Source organism: Emys orbicularis, chromosome 7, assembly GCF_028017835.1.
Source record: "Emys orbicularis isolate rEmyOrb1 chromosome 7, rEmyOrb1.hap1, whole genome shotgun sequence".
Taxonomy (NCBI): Eukaryota; Metazoa; Chordata; order Testudines; family Emydidae; genus Emys; species Emys orbicularis.
In genome coordinates this window covers 32,021,417-32,043,145 of record NC_088689.1, presented here as the reverse complement: position 1 = coordinate 32,043,145, position 21,729 = coordinate 32,021,417, and the positions used below count along the sequence as shown (strand labels likewise).

Sequence of the window (21,729 nt, the reverse complement as noted above, 5' to 3'; positions counted from 1 at the left end):
CAGGGGCAACAAAGATGTAGGATTGACCTTCAGCTGCCTTTTAAGATATGACTCCAAGCTACAAGGATATACTGAGACAGACAGACTCCCTAACACAAACTCAGAAAAGCAAGTTAGCACAGCGAGAGTGTTGGCACAAACCTCTTCAAACCAAAAATAGGAATGAAGAGGACAGAAAGGCCCCCCTCTCAATAACGATGAGGCTTAAGATGTAGAAGACAGACACACATTCTGCTTGCAAATCACTGAACTGGTCTCCAGAAAAAAGCAGCGCCTAAATGTTTATGTCATGGAGGGCAAAGACAAACCAAGGTACCGAATATGTGATGGAATAGCGTAGGCCAGTGCTCCTTGCTCTGAAAGTAGTGGGATGCACATGGATCACTAGCTAGTACTGGTTTCAGGTCTTCACACACTATCCTCCTCCCTCATTGAGCTGTGTATTTTCCAGGTACATTTTGTACTGCACTACCAATCCAGAGCCATCCAGTCCTGCCCAATCCCAAATCAGTGTTAGACTAAGTCCTTCAAATTATAGTAATGGCTTTGATTTTATAAAAAATAGGCAGATTTCAGATGATGCACTCTTCATCATTTATTGATAACTGATTCATGAGAGAAAAAGAGTAATGCTTAAAGTTCAAATCACAAACTAAATGGAGCCTTAGGTCTCCACCCCCCAAAAAACAGTATTTCTTAAATTCCATAAGGTTAACCATGGGATGTCTATTTAAAAAAAATGGTATACTACTTTCTGATTCAATAGTCATCAATTTTAAAACCTACTTCTGTCATAGGCTTTGGCACTATTTGTTCAATGGACAAAATACACCTAAAGAATGTAAAAATATTTATTCAACCTAATCCATGTGGTTATAATTAATACTAAAAACAAGATTTTACAATACATCAACAAAAGTAATAACTCTCTCCCACTAAGTTTAAATCATTTTATACTCCTTTTATAATCATCTGATGTACAACAGGTTCAGTTTTCAAAGAAGACAGTTAGCTTTCCTACAGAACAAAATGTTAAAACAAATAATTTGCACTAGTAAATTCTGCATGAGACTTTAAAAAACAGTTATAAAGTGTTTGGAAATCTATACAGTGAAGACCACTGAAAAGTCTTCTCCTTGCACTGAGGAATTCTGCAAGAAATATGTATTACATTGTTTGAAAACTTATATTACAGAAAATCAGAGGTGGCTGCTGTGTACATAAATATATAAAAAAGTCAGACCAATCTTTGAGACCAACATAATCAGCAGACTTACGAGATTATAGTAATTTATCAATAATTTTAGCAAGATTCTCAAATTATCAGCTATGCATGTATAATTTTCAACAACTATAGTTTCTGAATACTAGTTGGCCATTGTATATACTTTTTATACATTTCTAAAATATTACATTCTCAATATTTAAGGTAACATATAAAAAAGGTACCATATTTTTAAGTGTCACTAACATACATTATTGCAATCAGACATGAAGTCCACTCTATAGTTGCTTCATTTGTGATGAAAAGCAACATTTACTTACCAATACTTCACTATGGGGAATGCTTACCCTTCTCCATGCATTTGACATACTATCATGAATAAAAAAAAAAAAATAGGAAACAACTTTAAGAATGAGAACTTTAAAAAAAACAACAACATTCAATTGTTATGCACTGGGAACGGCAATTACTGTAAATCCAGGCTAAGTCTTGCATTAATATGAAATGGCCACATTGTTTGTCAAATAGGACTCAGAATTAACACTAACATTGGTATAGTAATTGCTAATTTCCATTGAAAAATGTGGATTTATGAACAAGTAAAATTACTGATTTAAGTGCTAGTGTCTCCCCTTTTGACATATCACTAAAATCTGCATTTTTACGATAGGCTTTTACTGTTTTCATTATTAAATTATCTTCATTTATTAGAGAATTAAGCTTTATCCTTTAGTCTGTACACTGACAGACGAGAATCAAGTTACCTGCTCATTGTCCAATGCTCTCTAGCCTCTACTACTATTTATTTGAGTAGTTAATTGCATAATCACAAAGGAACTCTCAAAATACAATCTCGCATTACTAAACAGCTGTTCTAATTATAAAAATAAGTGATTGAAATTCACTTTCCCAAGTAATTTCTCTAGAGGTGGATGGAATAATAATAGTTACAAGACAGCAAAGGAGCCATGACATAGCAATACTAGACACTGTATTGTCTGCAATTAGATAGTAGCAAAATTAGCTGGAAGTCATATCCTAACTCATACTCTAGGTGGTCAAAGTTGGCTTATGTGGCCCCTTTAGAAAAGGATCGGTCTTCTGCTTGTCTATCCAATATTTTGTTTACATTTTAGGCGTCCTGTTTTACATCTATTTCAGAGCTTCCGCTGCGAACAAGGGAATCCTTATTGGATAAAATCCAAGAAAAATTTCTCCTGGGCAATAAGCTACTCAAACAAAATTTCTTAAAAAAAAAAAAAATCCCTCCATGGTATCCTTAGTGTTGAATTGGATGGTCTGTGTATGCAAATATTGTGCAGATACTTTATTAAGCGTACAAAAAAGGGATTTGGATACAGTCTGTGCATTGATCAGTAACTGCACAATTTCATTTTTCCTTTTTTTTTTTAAATTCAGCATATGTGGTATGATTCAGATGCCTGCCTGTCAAAGGAAATACACAAAAATGAAAACAAATCACATTCTTAGGTTCAGTAATTACTGAGCGGATTTACCCTGCCACAAGAAAGTGCTTTATTATATTTGAAAAAAAAAAAATAGGAGCAGCAACTTATCACAAGTCTCCACTACTGTGCAATAACGATGGAATCTATACAACAAGAGAATCTGGTAGATGAGATTGTATGACAGCTGGAGATCACAGCCTTATGCTCCTTCTTGCTCAGGGTAATTTAAAATTTTGCGGTGAGCTTGACGTAAATATTGCTGTTGTTTGAAGTAAACTTTAAAAGCTCCTTTTATAGCAACAAAAGCAATTCCACCCTGAAATAAAGAGAGACATTTTTAAGACTTACAGAACAAGTTCAGAATCACATCTTCTCAGTTTTCTTCTTAGTTGTAAAAAAAAAAAAAAAAAAAGTTTTCTGTCACAATAGAGTACTACAGATGTTCATGTTACATAAAAGGATTACATGCTGGGTTTATAAATCATTTTGGAAGCTTTTATTCACTTATGAGTTTTGACAAAAAATGAAAACCCATCATATTAAATAACAAAAATGAGACGTTTTCCCAGAATATAAAATCTAGAACACACTAATTAATAGTCCCACTAAAAACTAATCAGAACTTGAAAAATCCACTTGCTAGGGGCAATTAGGGAACTTTCTCTGGCAAATACAGAAGGGATCAAAAACCATCAATTTCTGTAAAACTTAAGTTTTCATTAAAGATATGTCTTTAGTCCGCACGGTTGTAAAAACCCTTCAAACACATGAACAGATCCCAAGTGGTCTTCTCTAGGTCTTGTCCACACTAACTCAAGTTAGTCTGGTGTGAAAATGCCTGCATATATAAGATGCAATTCATTAGAGTGCACTAACTTTGCATTTAATGCAAACCTTGGAGTCCTCTTTCAAACCATACTGACTTCAATGTAAATTGAGTTAGGGCCGTGCACTGCTTTGACAGTCCTCAAACTGCTATCCCGCACTCCTTTGCAGGTGTCTCTTATGGAGATGTCTCTCCACTGCTCTAGGGTCAAATTGACTAGATACCCCCCCACACACACACAAACCTTTAAAAACTGGCACGGGGCCAGGGCCAAGGCTAAGGGTGAGGGCGGGGAGCAGAGCTGCATCCAGCCTCAGGCCCAGCTGCTGCCTCCACTGCAGCCCGGCTGCGGCTCCTGCTCCACCCCCTGGCCATGGCTCCATCCCAGGTCCCACTCTGGGCGCCAGGCCCATCTCCATCTCCAGCCCTGGCCCCCTTACCCCGTCCACTCCTCCCCTCCCCCAGCCGTAGCCTCACTCCCGGCCCCTGCTCTGGGGGAGAGGGGTGGGACAAGAGTAAGGGGGGCATGACCCTCAAAAGTTTGGAGACCACTGCTTTAAAGATCTATTTCATTGTTGTTTTAATTAAAGTTTTATTTATGGTTATGTAACAATTTGTTGTTTAATAATACAATCCATTAAAAATTCATTCATAGCGCGTCCACAATTCATGGTACATAACATGCAAAATTTACGTTTTTTTTGTAAGTATAAAGGTGTACACCCAAGATACACTAAGGAGTTCCACAACGTGCCACTTCTACCACCCATCAAAGAGACTGCAATTCTGCTCACTCCTGCCCAGGATAACAGCTAGATGCACATTGTCAGGCCTGAGACTCAAAGTAAGAGCAGTAGGCATCCTGACGGTACTGCCTCGCTGTTTCCATATTCTAGAGTATACCTTGCTGGCTGTTCAAAAAGTTGAGCAAGTCTCTGCACCTCAGCCTCCCACGAGCCATTAAGGCTTTCTCCCTTACTCTCAGAAATACTGTGCAAAATACAACATGCAGCTATCTTCTTGGGCAAGGTTTTTCTTGCAACTTCCAACCTAGCCCATAAACAGCACCATTTTCCTTTCAAATGTATGCTCCACTGTCATTCTGTAACAGTTAAACTGTTCCTTCCTTCTATCCCAGAGGCCAGGGAATGCCTTCATTGACCAGGTCTCCCAGGATAATGTCAACAGGGGGGGCAAACATCCTTTATTCCTTAAGGTAAACATAGCTGAGTTCTGAAAGATCCTAGCATCGTGGACCTTTCCAGACCATCCTGCATTTATTACTGTAAACCTGACATGGTGGTCAACAAGCCCTTGGTGCAACACGGAGCAATACCCTTTCAGTTTATAAACGCTGAGGCCTGGTGCAGGGAGCAAACGATAGGCACATGGATTCCGTGAACTGCCTCAATATAGTTTGGGAACCCCACATGTGAAAAGCCATCAATCTCCTGAGTATTACCAACCTTTATAACCTGGTGCAACAGTACCTTATGCATGGCATCAAATACCTGCATGACAATAGCCCCAACAGTCAATCTCCCTACACCAAAACTGGGTTGGCTATCGACAAGCAACCTTTAGAGGTAGCCAGCTTACCCTGGAAATCACTGGTGGGTCCCTCCCCATCATCTTCCACATCACCCTCTGGTTACTTTGTTTAGATCTTCGACTTGTAGGTTTTTTGGTTTGTCTGTTTAAGTCCTGTCTAGGATTCTGGGTCGAGATTAATTTACCATTTTAGATTAAATTACATTGGTGATTCCAGCCCACCGTATAGACCAGGGGTTCTCAAACTTCATCGCACCGTGATCCCCTTCTGTCAACAAAAATTACTATATGACCCCAGGAGGGAGGGACCCGAAGCCTGAGCCCCGCTGCCCCGGGTGGGAGGAGAGGGGGGGACAAAGCCTGAGCCCCACCGCCCAGGGCAGGAGGGCCCTAAGCCAAAGCCCCACTGTTCCATGTGGGGGGACCAAAGCTGAAGCCCAAGGGCTTCACCCCCAGGTGGGAGTCCTGTAACCTGAGCCCTGCCACCCAGGGCTGAAGCCCTTGGGCTTCGGCTTCAGCCCTGGGCGGTGGGGCTCAGGCTTCAGCTTCAGCCCCAGCAAGTCTAACATCAGCTCTGGCAACCCCATAAAACGGGGTCGCGACCGACAGTTTGAGAAGTCCAGACAAGGCATCTTGAAAATACTCATCCTATGAAAAAGCACATCAGTCAAATACCATTCTAAATTCTACTTCCATGTATGTTCCTTTTACCTTCTGCTCACACAGAATATCTTAAATCATCTTACCAGGATTGTCCTTTGTAAATTAGAATTAACACTGCTGAACATCAGCTTGCCAACTATGGTGGCAATGGTTGGAAAGACAAGAGCTCCACACAGAATACGAGTAGCAGAGACATGATCTGCTAGAGGGTTGGCCTCAGCTGGAATACGAGGAACAGGACATCCAATTCCTAGAGAAAAATCATATTGCCAGCTAACAAACTGAAGACTTAAAACTTAAAACTTTGTTTTCATTATGAATCTAGCCTTTCTAGTCTAATTAGTTTTCTACAATCTAACAATTTTATTATAAAGCATCCCTCTCTCCAGTAAGTATTCTATTTCTATTAAATGAAGAAATTATTTTTAGGCATCAACTTTTAGCTTCTCACTCTAAAATTTCATGTATAGTTCTTTTATTTTAATATTTGCACTACAATAGAGCATAGAGGCCTCAACAGAGTTTGGGGCCCTATTGGGCTAGGCACTGTACAATCACACAGTAAGAGACAGTCCCTGCCCTTAAGATCATATAATCAAAATAAACTAGACAGAGGATCAGAGGGAAGGGAGCATTATTATCCCATTTAAAGGGAAACTGCCCTCTACACCCCACCTCACATGGGCAGAGCACATACTTCATATTTCATTTAGAAATAATTGCATTACCTGGAAATATACTGTTCAGAATTTGCAATTTGTTAGAATATTTGCGCCACAGTCTGAGCACATAGTCTTCCCAACGAATCATCTTGCCCAGTATCAGCATGACTGGGATGGTGGGAAGTCCAATCAAAAGAAATAAAGGATCAGCTCTTTCCATGACATCAAGACCTTCTTTATGACCTACAACCTGTGAAATGTTCAAAAAGTTTTAGTGTCAAATGGCTATTGTGCAGTGGACATACTTTAAGTGTCTAGTTTTGAAAGATTTTACTGCAGGGGTAGGCAACCTATGGCACGTGTGCCAAAGGCGGCACACAAGCTGATTTTCAGTGGCACTCACACTGCCTGGGGTCCTGGCCACCGGTCCGGGGGGCTCTGCATTTTAATTTTATATGAAGCTTCTTAAACATTTTAAAAACCTTATTTACTTTACATACAACAATAGTTTAGTTATATATTATAGACTTCTAGAAAGAGACTTTCTAAAAATGTTAAAATGTATTACTGGCACCCGAAACCTTAAATTAGAGTGAATAAATGAAGACTCGGCACACCACTTCTGAAAGGTTGCCAACCCGTTTTACGGATTTGTATCAAACTGTCCAGGCATCTAAACTTTAAAATAATCCTATTAAATTTTACATGAAGCTTAAATCTCTTATGTGGTGCCCTTCACTACTTATCAAATTTGCTGTTGGTGACTTACCACTTCCAGTTCTTGCGTGACTCATCTTGCATTAGTGAGTCATTACATAATTAACTTCTTCTTATCCAGAAAGGGGCAGATGTGCTTCTCTATGTACTTACTCCTAGTTGTGTTTACATATAAATAATGTAAAGTCTCTGAGATACACCTCTACCTCGATATAACGCGACCCGATATAACACGAATTCGGATATAACGCGGTAAAGCAGTGCTGCGGGGGGGGGGGGGGGGGCTGCGCACTCCGGTGGATCAAAGCAAGTTCAATATAACGCGGTTTCACCTATAACGCGGTAAGATTTTTTGGCTCCCGAGGACAGCGGTTATATCGAGGTAGAGGTGTATTTTAAAGCTACCTTATAGTACAATAGAATGTTTTCTAAAATCCCCAGGAGGCCACATAACTTTGGAAAGATTAATTTTAATTCTGGGATTAAAAATTGCTCATCAGCTATGATTTAAGAATACAAATCAATAGCTGAATTTTCTGATTAATGGTTAGAAGTAGAGCATGAGAGGGCACACTAGTAATGTGTATTCCTTCTCTGTGCATCATAAAAAAAAAATCTGTTTTCCCACTATGACAACACCAGTTGCAATTGCAGCTTCTCATGTAAATGAGCCTTTTTTAAAACTAAGGTTAACATCTGATACCATGCAACAAAAACAGCAATTATACTTTTAATTCTGTATGCTACATACTAATCTAAAATAAAAGATTTATCTTTAGTTGGACTTCATAATTTTATTACCGAATGATTTAAGATAATTTCTTACTGCAAAAAATCAGATTTTATTGTTGCACTGTCAAAACTACAATTAAGGTCACACTTGAGCCTCATGGTAAAGTGACTATTAGTCATATATTTTTAGCAAAATGTCACTCTTAAATAGGGACAGTTGACTTGTATTTAATGTCCTGCATTTTAACTGGTGGGTCAAGACCAGCCAAGCCAACTGTCAGACTAAGTGCTCTCGTCTTGTTTAAACAAGAAAGAGACTTGAAATGGTCTATACATTCAAAAAGCTCAAATCTCTACTCAGATTTAAATACTTGTTAAGATGTAGGCACACGTTCAAAACACACAGTTTTGTAGACAGTCTTTAGAGTAGACTTTTGATAGGTTGAGAACTCAGACATTAAATTTTGAAAATTGTACCTGTCCTCTAGGTCTTTTGGCAAAACTGACCAAGGCTGCTACCATCACTGATGCACTTCTAGAAAGAATTAACTTTTGCATGACCTTCAAATGACAGTCCAGGCAGAGCACAAAAGTGAGAAATGTAACAAGCACTGGTTGTCTTAGACATTGGCTGTCTTAATATGTTTGTATCAAAACAAACGAGCAGCACAGGCTTTATTTGGTACAGCACAGAGAATAGACTGTTTAAGATCACTTGAAAAAAACAAAACAGAAACAGAGCTTCAGTAGAATGGGTGTGATGGCAGGTAAGAAAATATTGTGAAGATAACTAGCCACAGCACAGCTCTCAACAGCATTTCTGGAAGTTCTTTTTTCAGTTAAGTAGGCAAGTCTACTTTACTTTTCAAAAATTGTTGAAGGGTGCATTAGTCAACACAGCCTGTAATACTGATTGTATTAGCTGAAGTTACTGTGGCCCAAAAAATGCTAAATGAGTACATTAATTCTTAGAGCAGCGAAGACAATGCATGCAGAATTTGTCTTCAGCTTCCTCACCAACCTCCTCCCAACTGAGAGTTAACTAGGAGACTCTTATCCTGCTCCTCAACTTCCTCTCCCACCCCAAGGATTCAAGCCTCTTATTCTCTCTCTTCTGGCCCACTATGTCCCTTCCCCCTGGGGCTGCAATAGTTTCAAAGTGCCTACCTCCTTTATTTCTTACTGGCCCAGCAAGCCAGTGAAGTAGCACTATCTGCTCCATATCAATTCCTACCCAGTTGTAGTTTAATATCTGCAACTAACTTAGGCCTGGTCTACACTACGAACTTGCATTGGTACAGCTATGTCTCGCAGGCATGCAAAAAATCCACACCTCTGAGGCACCTAGCTATACAGACTTAACTCCTGGTGTAGACAACACTAGGTCCACAGAAGAATTCTGTCGACCTAGCTACCGCCTCTTGGGGAGGTGGAGTACCTACGCCTACAGGAGAAGCCCTCCCGTTGGCATAGGTAGTGTCTACACTGAAGCGCTGCAGCGTTTTAAGTGTAGACTTACCCTTAGTGCTTCTCTCCTCTGGCCCTCAGACAGAGGGAGAGGGATCTGACACTTTTAACAGGAGAGAGGTTACACTATCCATAACCAAGCGGGGCCTAGGAAGAGGAAAAGGGAGTGAGTGTGAATTCACTCTTCATACAATTCTAGCCTGCCTCACCTTATAGCGAACAAAAACCTCACTGGTTCCCCAGCATAGTGCCCCCAACCTGCCATTCTCCCAATCAAGGACCACAATAAATCTTAAGAAATTAGCCAGCTCAGATTAAACACCTGGGATTTAGCTAATTTCCTAAGGATTAGACTCATATTAAGTGGCGCATATTTAGGGTTACCACTATGCCGGTTTTGATAGATCCATAATTTTTATTTCCTTAAAGCCAGGTGCCTATTTAAAAAAATTGAGGGATAACCTGCCAATCCTGTCAAGTTTTCACCAAGCAGTTCTAGAGGAGCTGGAAAATGTTAAACAAACTTTCTTAATGTTGCCCCACCTCCATCCAGATATAGCACTGAGAATCCACTTTCATAAACTCCAAGTTTAGTCACTAATAAAAAGCCCATTACTGTATCTGGCAGAGAAGACTCAGTATACAGCAGTAGAGAGACCTAAAGGCAGGGGCTGATACCTGTATCACTAAATAATAGCTTTATTATTAATAAAGTTACAGTTCTAAGTAATGTAATCCAAGTTGCAATGGCCCCATAAAGGCCATGGCAGCAGCCGAAAATATGCGAGCCGGGTGAAGAGTCAGCAACATAAAAGTAATTTTGTCATTTCTCTGCCATCTGAGGCAACCCCCATCATCGGGGGATTCCAAAGTAGCCATTTCTGCTGGGTTTATGCAGCCCCTTTACACTGGCAGAGCTATCATCAAAGGGATCACACGTAACCCCAAATTGGGACCTGAATCTTCCATTTACTGTATGCAAATAGTACCTTCCATCCTGAAAGGGCCTTACAAGCATACACAGGAATGACAACAAAATTGTTCATCTTCCTGAGGTGGAGCACAGTAACTGTTTTGAAAGTGCACAGCAACTCTACCAAAAAACAGGTCAGGCCAGGAAGAAAATAGCTGGAATCCCTGTTGTACACATCAGTATCAGGCTACTGTTTTAGAATCTTCTACCCACAGTGCTTTTACAGTCCTTTCATATGTCAAGAAATCATTGCCTCTGAACTAAAGAATAGATAACACTAGTTACTCTGTGTCACACTCAGCTGGATGTGTTTCTAAAGTTGTGGCTGTTTCAGCTCTAAACTATCACCAGTTTTAAAATACAAAAGGAAAAAATTCAGCTAAGAGAATCTTAAGAAAATTATTTCAGAAGTAGTAACATGTAAGAAAAAAGTGAATTTGAACCTGCATCACTGTCACAGCTCCATAGGTGACAGCTGTCCAGTAGATCGAGCCCACCATTATTCCTGCTGCAGCAAATGGACATGATTTTGAGATCAGCCGATCTGCAAGGTCCAAGACATAAACAACTGGACCTACAATAGAAAGGAGAAGGATGTTTCAAAAAGGATATTGTAATAAAAAACCAACAATTGTACATTATTTAGTAAACTGATTAATTTAGCATACTTTAGAGTCACAATCAGAGTTTAAGGCCAGGGTGGGACCACCAGAACATCTAGTCTGACCACTTCTATATCACAGGCCACTAAATGCCACCCCCACAGCAAGCCAAACAACCAGAACTAGATCAAAGTATTACAGCCCTAAGGAGACACTTGTGTGCCACAGATAGAGAACAGGAGGGACTGAGGTGCACCAATCCCTGAGGCCCCATAATTGGCAAGGAACTGATTTAGTGAGATATACCCAGATGATCCTAGCAAGTGACCCCTGCCCCATGCCACAGAAGGCTAAAAAAACCCTCGGTCCCTGTCAATCTGACCTGGGGGGAAATTTCTTCCCAACCCTGAATAAGGTCATCAGTTAGACCCTGAGCATGTGAAAAAGTCAGACTCAAAACACATCAGGTATTCTTTAAAAAACAGGAAATTTCAGTCAAGGGGGCAATAGCTCTAATAGTATTAACAGAAATTCTCGTTACAATAATGTGTACACAGACACACACAACTTTACCTGATAAAACATGTTGTATCGGATTATCAAATGAAGTATATGATTCCAATAAAGTGTTACCTTGGTAATGCTTTAATATAGTTGGCGGACATCTTCTGTATGTGCATGAGCAACAATTTTTAATGACCTAACCCTCCAATTGTACAGGTACATCTGCCATTTCTGGGGACTTGGGATTTTTTTTTTTATATATACTTAGCATTTCAGAGGATGTCCTGAATAGGCATTTAGGCTAGGAAAGCTGCCGAAGAGGCTTGTGCCCTGGCTGAGTGGGTGATGACAATTGCTGGAGGTGACACCTGTGCCTGATCGTAGCAGCAGCGAATGCAGGCGGTGATCCAAGAAGAAATTCTTTGAGTGGACACTGGATGACCTTTTACCCTGTTGGCCACCGCGACAAACAATTGTGTCAACTTGCAGAATGGCTTGGTCCTTTCAATGTAGAAGGCTAGCGCCCTTCTGACTTCTAGGGAATGCAACCTACGCTCCTCCGACGTATGTGGCTTTGGAAAAAAGACAGGTAAGTAAATGTCCTGGCCCATATGAAACTGTGAGACCATCTTGGGCAGGAAAGCCGGGTGAGGCTGCAGCTGGATCTTGTCTTTGTAAAAGACCGTACAGGGCGATTCCGAGATAAGTGCCTTAATCTCAGAGACCCGGCAGGCAGATGTTATTGCAACCAAGAACGCGACCTTCCAAGAAAGGTGAAGGAGAGAGCAGGAAGCCAGAGTCTCGAAGGGGAGCCCAGTGAGCCACAACAGCACAAGATTCAGATCCCCTGGAGGGACGGGTTTCCTGATGGGAGGGTAGAGGTGCTCGAGGCCCTTGAGGAACCTGGCAGTCATGTCCTGGGTGAAAACTGACCTACCTTCGAGCAGCTGATGGAAGGCCAGGATAGCAGCCTTGGTAGATGAAAGGGACAGGCCTTGGAGCTTGAGATGCAGAAGGTAGTCCAGGATTAACTGCAGAGAGGCCCACTCAGGCGGAATGCCTTTATCCGAGGTCCAAGAAGCAAACTGTTTTCCTTTGGCCAGGTAGGTTGTTCTTGTGGAGGGCTTTCTGCTGCCCAACTGGGCCTGCTGGACACTGGCTGAGCACTACTGCTCCTCTGCATTTAACCATGCAGCAGCCAAGCCGTCAGGTGCAGCAACGCCAGGTTTGGATGCAGAAGACTGGTTTTGGGACAGCAGGTGTGGCCAGAGCAGTAGCTGTAATGGAGCAGCCACCAAAAGGTTCAGAAACGTGCCGAACCAGTGCTGGTGCGGCCAAGCTGGCGCTATGAGGACCACCATCGCCCTGTCCTGCTTGATCTTCATGATGACCCTGTGAATTAATAGCACTGGGGGAAAGGCGTACAACAGAGCCCCCGACCACGGGAGTAGGAAAGCGTCTGACAGGAAGCCTCTGTCAATCCCCCGAATCGAGCAGCAAATGTGGCATTTCCTGTTCTGCCTGGATGCGAACAGGTCCACTTGGGGAGTTCCCCACCTCTGGGGGATGATGCTGACCACTTTTGGATGGAGGGACCACTCGTGACGAGACGAGAAGGTCCTGCTGAGGCGATCTGCCAAATCGTTCCTGGCCCTGGAGAGATGTGCGGCTACGAGATGGATGCCGTGTTTTACACAGAAGTCCCAGAGCTGGAGAGCTTCTTGGCAAAGGGCAGACTATCTGGCTCCGCCTTGCTTTTTGATACAGAACATAGCCACTGTATTGTCTATCAGGACCTGGACCGCCCTGCTTTTTATGTGAGGTAGGAAGTCTTGGCAGGCCAGGCGAACCGCTCTGAGCTCCCTGACATTGACATGTAGGGAGCAATCGTGACTCGACCATCACCCTTGCATGCTAAGATCGCCCAGGTGGGCTCCCCACCCCAGGTCTGAGGCATCAGGGATGAGAGTCACCAGCGGAGACGGAGCTACAAAGGGAACTCCCTCCAACACCGATGAAGGATTCTGCCACCAGGTGAATGACTAAGTTAGTCTCTAAGGTGCCACAAGTACTCCTCATTCTTTTAGTATGTGGTCTGGGACCCAAACCACCCAGTCCATGCTGTGTCTGTTAGGGACATAGACTGATGCCAGCCACACCTGCAGGGGCCTGAGACGGCGCCACACATGTCAGACCACCTAAGCGCAGGCCGCCATGGGGCTCAACAATCACAGGCAAGCATGAGCAGTGGTGAGAGGATGGGATTACATGCACTTAACTTAAAGGCCCCCTTTTTCTTTCAGGATCAGGAAGTAGAGGAAGGGACCTCCACCACCACCCCCAGGCGCAGGAGATTCTTAACCTCTTGGACAAGGAGTTGCTTGTGAAAAGGATCCCTGAAGAGGGATGGGGAAGAGGGGTGGGAGGGAGGGTCAGCCACAAACTGCAGGGTGTAACCTGAGGATATTACTTCAAGCACCCAACGGTCTGAGGTCAGCCAAGACCAGGCCGACTGGAAGGGGCAGAGGAAGTTGAGGAAAGAGTGGGAGGGTGCATCTTCGAGCCCACCCCCAAAATGACTGCTTCTGGCATTCTTGACTTCTGGAAGGCCCAAATAGCACAACCCAGGCCGGGGTGGAGGAAGATATAACGTTAAAGAGGTTGTTAGACTCCTCCGCAACCTCCTCAATTTTTAAGTTCAAGTTGGTAGCCACCATTTTAAGGAGGGCCTGGTGCTCCTTGAAGTTGTTGGGGGACTGCCCATTTGGGAGGGACCTGTCACCGCTTTGTCCAGAGACGACGACGATGAGTACACCGCTGGGGGAGGGGCGGGTTCCCCTTCCTTCTCCGGGGATGGCTCCTTAGGTGCTGGAGTCCGATGTGCTGCCTCCATGTCGGATTCAGTACCGTGTTCAGACTCCGGTATCGGTGGTAGTTTGTCTGAGGCAACCAGGGAGGACTGGTGGGAATATGGAATCAGCAGTACGGCCATTGAACAGGCCACTGTCCCTGCTGGCATGTTGTCGCTGCAGGCACCGCACCAGCTTCGCAGATCAGCAGCGAATCACCCCTCCTTGGTGAGGGGCTGAACTCCCGGTCCAAGTCCAACCATTGTTCTTCCAGCGACCAGAGTGGAGCCGTCAAGGTCTGAGTCTGCCAACTGACCCTGGTCAGCGACCAGCGAGGCGAGGATCGGTGTCTGCCTGACAAACAGAGCCGGTGGAATGGAGACCGGTGCCGCGACTGGGAGCGACTCGCCCCAGTGGGGACCATCTGCGAGACCGTCTGGGCAAGGGTGACTTGCGCTGTGGAGATCTTTGACGGGAAGCTTATCGGTACCGGTAGTACAAGGACGGGTGCCTCGACTCCGGTGTCCCATGTCTCATTCGGGGAGAGCGTGGTGTTGGGGATCTGGGCCTTCTAACCGGAGACCAAGAATGCCATGCCGGGGTTCTAGGCTGCAGAGACGGGGATCTATGCCTGCGTTCTGAGGCTGCTCCACTGCCCTATGGGGCGGTCCCATGCCTGGCTTGCCCTTAGGCACTGGGGCCTTAGCCGAGTCCGGCACCTGGCGCAGTGTCTGCGGTGCTGGTTGGCCTGCTTGTTCTTTAGCCGCCGTGGCTGCTTCGAGCAACGAGGGCCCTAGGAGAAGTCGGGGTCGCTTGCCACTCCCGGGAGTCAGAGGCGGATCCCTGGCTGGGCTAGGGGTTCCGACCTCACAGGTACTCCTGTGAAGCCCCGGGGCGGGCACATGGCCTGACACAAGTCCTTTGCCCAAGACCCCTTTCCCTTCCAGTGTCATGGAGGCTTTTCTTCTTTTCTCGTTTCTTCGGCACCAACAAGGGGGAACAGTGCCGGGCAGAGCCTGGTGCGCTCCGCACCGATGCCGAGGCGCTCGGCGTGGGATCCGAGCGGGAGGGCTCTGATGCAGGACGAAGTGCAGCCTCTATAAGGAGGACCCTCAAGTGAATATCCCGCTCCTTTTGGGTTCTAGGGCAAAAGTTCTTACAGATTCTGCACTTGGCCTTTCTATGGGACTCCCCCAAACACTTCAGACAACTGTCCTGGGGGTCATTAATAGCCATCGGCCTGTTGCACGATGAGCATGGTTTGAAGCTGGGAGAGTGAGGCATGCCCCGTTCTGGGGCAAAGTCCCAGCCAGGCCTCCAACTACCAAACACTTAACTTAAAGGCTAATTAAGTACCTAAACTATATACGAAGACAACAAACAATGGGCTGTTGAAGAACCACTAATGCTCTTGCGATTGCAAGACAAGGTGCTCCGACCAACCGTCATGGGCGGTAAGAAGGAACTGAGAGGATGTAGGGTCGGCGGCACCTCGATACCAGTACATGGGCACGGCCCTCAAGGGTGCACCACAGTTGACCCTACAGATACTGCTAATTTACATGAGCAAGCACTCAAAGAAATTCTGGATCCTTAACATATAAATTTTAGATCTAATGTGCTGCAAAACACTAGGCCTTGACCATGGATTCCCGTACTGTGACACTTTAGAATTGAAAGGATGTCCTTATTCAACATGGTGCACAGATACTCTAATATATCTTAATTAAAAAAAAAAAAAAAAACCCACACACTAGAGAGAGCAGCAGATAGTTAAACAGAAAATAAAGTTAATTTTACAGTTACAATCGAACAACCAAGAAACAGGACTACTTGCATACAACCACAACATTTACTAACAAAATGGTAAGGATATCACAGATTTTCTTTTAAATAAGACTCTGCTCCCCTTAGACTCATCCATGGCATAAGGAGAACCTGCTGCTTCTGGTCTTCAGTTTAATTCTAATAGTTACTTCTAAGGACTTTAATTTTTTTTTTTTTTGTTTGTTTTTTTTCCAGTCAATGTAAAAAAAGCTAACAGACATCAGCTTTGCTAAGTCCTGATGAATCTGTCACAGTACAGTAAGATTTCACTAGGAATTGTGTCTTTGGAACAAACATTAGTCCATGAACTCAGACACTCAAAACTGAAAGTATGTAACTACAGTAACTCCTCGCTTAACGTTGTAGTTAGGTTCCTGAAAAATGCTACTTTAAGCGAAATGATGTTAAACAAATCCAATTTCTCCATAAGAATAAATGTAAATGGGGGAGGGGGATTAGGTTCCAGGGAATTTTTTTTTCCACCAGACAAAAGACATTCTATAAATATACAGTATAAGTTTTAAACAATTTTAAACAATTTAATACTGTACACTGATTGTGAAGCTTGGTTGAGGTGGTGGAGTAAGACGGTGGGATATTTCCCAGGGAATGCCTTGCTCCTAAATGATGAACTAGCATTCGGCTGAGCCCTCTCAAGGGTTAACATGTTGTTGTTAATGTAGCCTCACACTCTACAAGGCAGCATGCACCGAGACAGGAGGGAAGAAACACAATAGATGCACGGCAGTGGCTGCAAACAATTCCCTGCGGAAATTGAACGTGATGATGAACTCACTCCATCCTGCTGGAGCGCACCACTCCCTCCTCCAGACAGCACATGCACAGGCACTGACTTTCCAAAGGGCTGGGGGGGGGGGAGGGTGCATGTCTGTGTGTGACAGAGACATGCGTTGCCCCTTTAAGTATACTGACCCCACTTTAAGTATGCTGCCCTTTTAAGTAGATCAGCAAGTTCAGACTCAGCAGCAGCTTCCAGCAAGCTCCCTCCATCCTGAGCTGTCGTGTGTCTTCCCCCTCCCCCGTCCCTGTGAAGATGGGGTACAGGAGCAGGGGGACACCCTGACATCTGTACCCCTCTCCCCCACCTCTGCACAGCAAACAGGAGGCTCCCGGGAGCAGCTCCAAGGAAGAGGGCAGGAGCAGCACATGGCAGTAGGGGGAGGGACACCTGAACCGTGGCAACTGAGAGCCCAGCCGCACACCTACTTACAGGGAATTTAGGGGAGCTGATGAGGGGCTGCTGGCTCACTCTGGTTCCAAGCCCCCACGAGGACAGGGTGCTCTTCCAGAGAATCCTGCAAGCAGTGGACAAAGCAGGCAGACTAATGTTGTTATAAGGGAGCATTGCACAACTTTAAACAAGCTTTTTCTCTAATCGATCAGTGATGTAACAACGAAAAAACGTTAACCAGGATGATGTTAAGTGAGGAGTTGCTATACCTTTCTGGATTCTGATACAGTAAGGAAAAAAAAATAGCCTTCAAACGACTCTTACTTTCAGCAACCAAACTGACAAAATTAGAACCATTTGTGTTGTGATTACCAGTCACTTATTTTTAGCAGAACACAATGCTGAGGCGGACATGTTAAGAAAAGCCAATTCCTTCAAACCACCAAAGAAAATAAAGCAATTTCTAAATTTAAGTGGACTGTTGCTTTGCATATTTTGACAATATATTTATTCTTGTAGACCATGCCTGACTTTATTTTGGTTAATAGAACTAAGTATATTTTTTTCAGACTGCATTATGGCAGACAATGGCAGCACCCAGAGACCCCACTTACACGAGACTTATCTGTGTCAGATGTTGTACAATACTGTGGAAGCAAAAAAAAAAAAAACTAACAAAAGAAGAATTGCAATGCATAACAGTTTGTTAGCAAAAGTCAGGCTAACTGTAACCCTAATAACACGAAATTTGTAAAAGCAAAAAATGTGTAAGGCAAATAAAAAAAAAAAACTGTACAAAAAGTTGTTGCAACCTTGTGTAAATAATATGGAATGTAGACTAAGAGTCTACATTAGTAAGCAAAACAAAATATCAAAATAACCTATGTATAAACAAAATGCAGCTATTGCTCATTATTGTCTGTAACAAAAGGTATAAATGCTTGCTGTAATTGTTTACCTGTTAAAAGACCTGTTTAGCTCTCTCCCTCTATGCAATTAATAATAAAAAAAATAAAGTATCTAATTTGCTGTACCCACACAAAAAGTAAGAACTCTGTTATTCTCTGACAATACAAAGATAGACACTCATTCTAATCTGAAGACCTTGCATTTTAAATGCTATACAATTGACATTCGATTACATAACAGGAGTCATTCTAGATACATGAGTGACTAGACAGGCAAGTATAAGGCATGTAAGAGCAGAGCAATGTGGAGTATATTTTCTGTCTCCCCTGCAGCTCAAGCTTTACTACACTATTTAAAAAATTTAAATTTGTTACCATTCTTTAGATCTTCAAATGTATGCGTCCATCCTTTGCCTAGGCAAAAACTCTAGGCCTTGCCTTAGTGCAAGGAACGATATCTTCCTTTGTGTCTTGTACAATGGTAAACACTCTGTCAGCACTTAAGTCTATCTAGGCTCTTATATTAACCAAACTGACTTTTTTTAAAAAAAAAACAAACACTTCAACTATCCTAACTGGTGGATTATTGTGACAGCATAACAACTAAACTACTAGTTGATTCTGAAATTGAGCTGATTTTTTCCTTTGCTGAATAACCAGAAAAAAATAGGTAAATTATGCTGTAAGTGAGAAGATAATATATCAAGAATGTAAAGCATCAATGAGTTTGAACAAGTTGTTCAGTTTCAGTAACAGTAATCTTAACTGTCCCACAGCGACCATGAAATTGTTTTAAAAGGAGGACTATTAAGGTAGGAAGGAGGAGAGGTAAGTTGCGACCAGTGCAAATTTGAACAAGATGTCAATGACTAATATCCAAACAGCAGAAGAATGCCATATAGCACAGGAAACAGACAAGACAAAGTTTACAGCCCGGGGGGAAGGGCTGGTTGGGGGCTAAAATGGCTTTAAGCCACAGTTGCACCCTTCCAAAACATAACTGTTCCAGGAGCTGGAGGGTCCCCAATACAACATAGCCATGGGAACCTGTCTAAATTACAACAGTCTTCCCAGAGCTGCCTAATGGGACACCAAGCTGTGTACTGTAGCCCCACACCTCGCATGCTTCTCCCAGCCCTACTGCTGGCATGCCTTAAGACAGTCTTCCACAGTGCTTACCTGGGGGAATCCTCCTTAAGATAAATATAGGGCTTTTAGGGCCATTTTATGGTGCTCCAGCCCTTTTATGAGGCTTAAGGGGCCAGAGCAGGGGAAAGATCTTGCACTAAGTTTAAGAGAATTTCCTTGGCAGCACAAGGCATAGGAAAATAAGCATATACAGTTGTGTACAGAAGATGTGACTACACAAAGCAGACATTATCTATTTGTTTTTAATTCGTTAGGTATACGATTTGTTGTGAAGGAATCTTATACCATGAAAGTTAAATAAAAATATTTCAAAAAGCAAACAAGTTTTTTCCCCATACTCATGAGGCACAATATTACTACTTTAAAAGGTAGGATGGAGATCTGTGTCTCCTACAAACTGCTACACACACAGTACTTGAAGCTGCCATCTTGAAAATCTCCCATTTTTGAAGCTTTAAAAAGAAAGTATAGGTTTTTGTTTTATTATGACGATTTGAGCTTGAAAAGCTTAATGGATTGCCTAGGCAAAAAATAAAAAAAAAATCAGTCTAAAATGTGGAGCGCCCTGAAGGACACCACAAAACACTAGCTTGTCCTGTGGACAGCAGCAACTGAATCAGAAATAGGCAGGAGTGTGAAACACTAAAGATATCAGTAATTGTACCTGAAGATGATTAAGTTAATGTATCAAAATAGGCAAAACTATAGAATTACTGCATGGAATCCTGAAACAGAAGGTTGGAGAGATTATTGATCTAATAACAAAAGAATTCTGAATAGCCCCTTGGAGTGAGGTCAGGAACAGAAAAGTAAACAACCTCACCTTCAGAAATGATTAGGGGAAAACCCAGGAAATTAAGGAATTGCCTACTTCCAACTTAAATTGAATTGGCTCATTAGCACTGACTCTTCCCCCCCCCCCCCCCACTTGGTAAGCCAACTCCCATCTTTTCATATGCTGTGTATTTATACCTCCCTACTGTATGTTCCACTCCATGCATCTGATAAAGTGGGTTTTAGCCCACGAAAGCTTATGCCCAAATAAATTTGTTAGTCTCTAAAGTGCCACAAGGACTCCTCGTTGTTTTTGCTGATACAGACTAACACGGCTACCACTCTGAAACCTGACATTCCAGTGTGAGAGGCATGAAGGGGGGGAAATTACAAGATTAATTTTACTAGATTAAATATGTTTCAGAACACAAATTTTCTCTGGCAAACCTGGAGTTTTGTTTAGATTTGTTTAAAGCTAAAAGAACAGATGTACCTCGATTTGAAAAATGGCGATGAGATTACTGTATAATAGGCAAATACAATAGCTTAGAGTCTAAAATAAAAAGGCCTCTTCTTTCTCCTCAAACAGTAAAATAATTGCCTAGGTGACAGAGGAAAAAGTAAAAGGTAATAGGCCATAGTTAGAGATGAGGAATGCATTCAGTAGCATATTGCAGAATCACTATGACTAGTATGCAGTGCACTGACTGTAACTACACAATATCAAACTTGATATGGAATTGCACTTACAATGGCAAGATTCTGGCTGTGCTTTTAGTTCTTTCCCACTAATATCATATGCAAAAATATTGTATAGGTACTCTTAGGGAGATATCTAGGCAGAGTCTAGGAAAAAATTGTATTCCTTCAACAGAAATGGATTGTCATTAAATTGTGTGTACAGAACTTTGGAATGAACTCTGCAACACATACATTCTGACAGTCACAGTTATTTTTCCTTTATTTGCTTGGAATGGTTCAATCCAGTTAGCTACCTTGTGATTTATATCGATGGGTTACTCCAGCATTTGTCTTCCGATTAGTAAGATGTCAAATGTAGAACGAAAGATAAATTAGAAAAAGAAAAATTAGCCACAGAGATATGAAATCTATAAAAAACAGCCATGATATAGAAAGTTGTATCATGTTGAACTTAAATATCTAACCATTTTCTATAGTGTCTTTCATATTAAATATTCTTTAGATACCTAAATTACAAGATTACAGAAAGTATATGGTATAAATTAGAGATATGGTTTTAAAGACTTTGTAAGAAGAAACAAAAGGCACTGGTGAAAATTTATGGGCAATCACACCACATCCCCCCAAAATGAAAGAGATCTAGTAGAGAGAAGTAACACATTAAGAAGAGATGGAGATTTAATGAGTCTGATGCAAGGATACTGTTCCAGATAACAATTGCAAAGGTGTAGACTCTATTATCAATGGTGATATTCTGTGAAAGGGCAGCATGATGGGGTATACAGTCCCCACACTATTGCAGCCAGGAAACTGTTAATAGATGGATCAATTACTTCTCCAGCTGCAACTAAGTAGTGGTCCATTAGCAACAGCTGGGATAAAAGGCTGCAAGCTCAGGTAGCAAGAAAGGGGCTACTAGAGAGGCTGAAAATTGCCT

The 21,729-nt window shown here is 42.6% G+C and overlaps 1 protein-coding gene across 1 annotated transcript in view; it reads right to left on the bottom strand.

Annotated features, from left to right (window-relative positions):
- Nucleotides 1–581: 581 nt before the first annotated feature.
- MARCHF5 (membrane associated ring-CH-type finger 5) overlaps nt 582–21,729 on the bottom strand; it is a 59,775-nt gene continuing 38,627 nt past the window's right edge. The window contains exons 3-6 of the mRNA XM_065407142.1: nt 10,729–10,859; nt 6,463–6,646; nt 5,818–5,984; nt 582–3,010 (exon numbers count right to left, since the gene is read on the bottom strand). Of these exons, the coding sequence (XP_065263214.1) occupies nt 2,894–3,010; nt 5,818–5,984; nt 6,463–6,646; nt 10,729–10,859 (599 nt within the window). The 3' untranslated portion in view covers nt 582–2,893. The remainder of the gene's footprint in view (nt 3,011–5,817; nt 5,985–6,462; nt 6,647–10,728; nt 10,860–21,729) is intronic.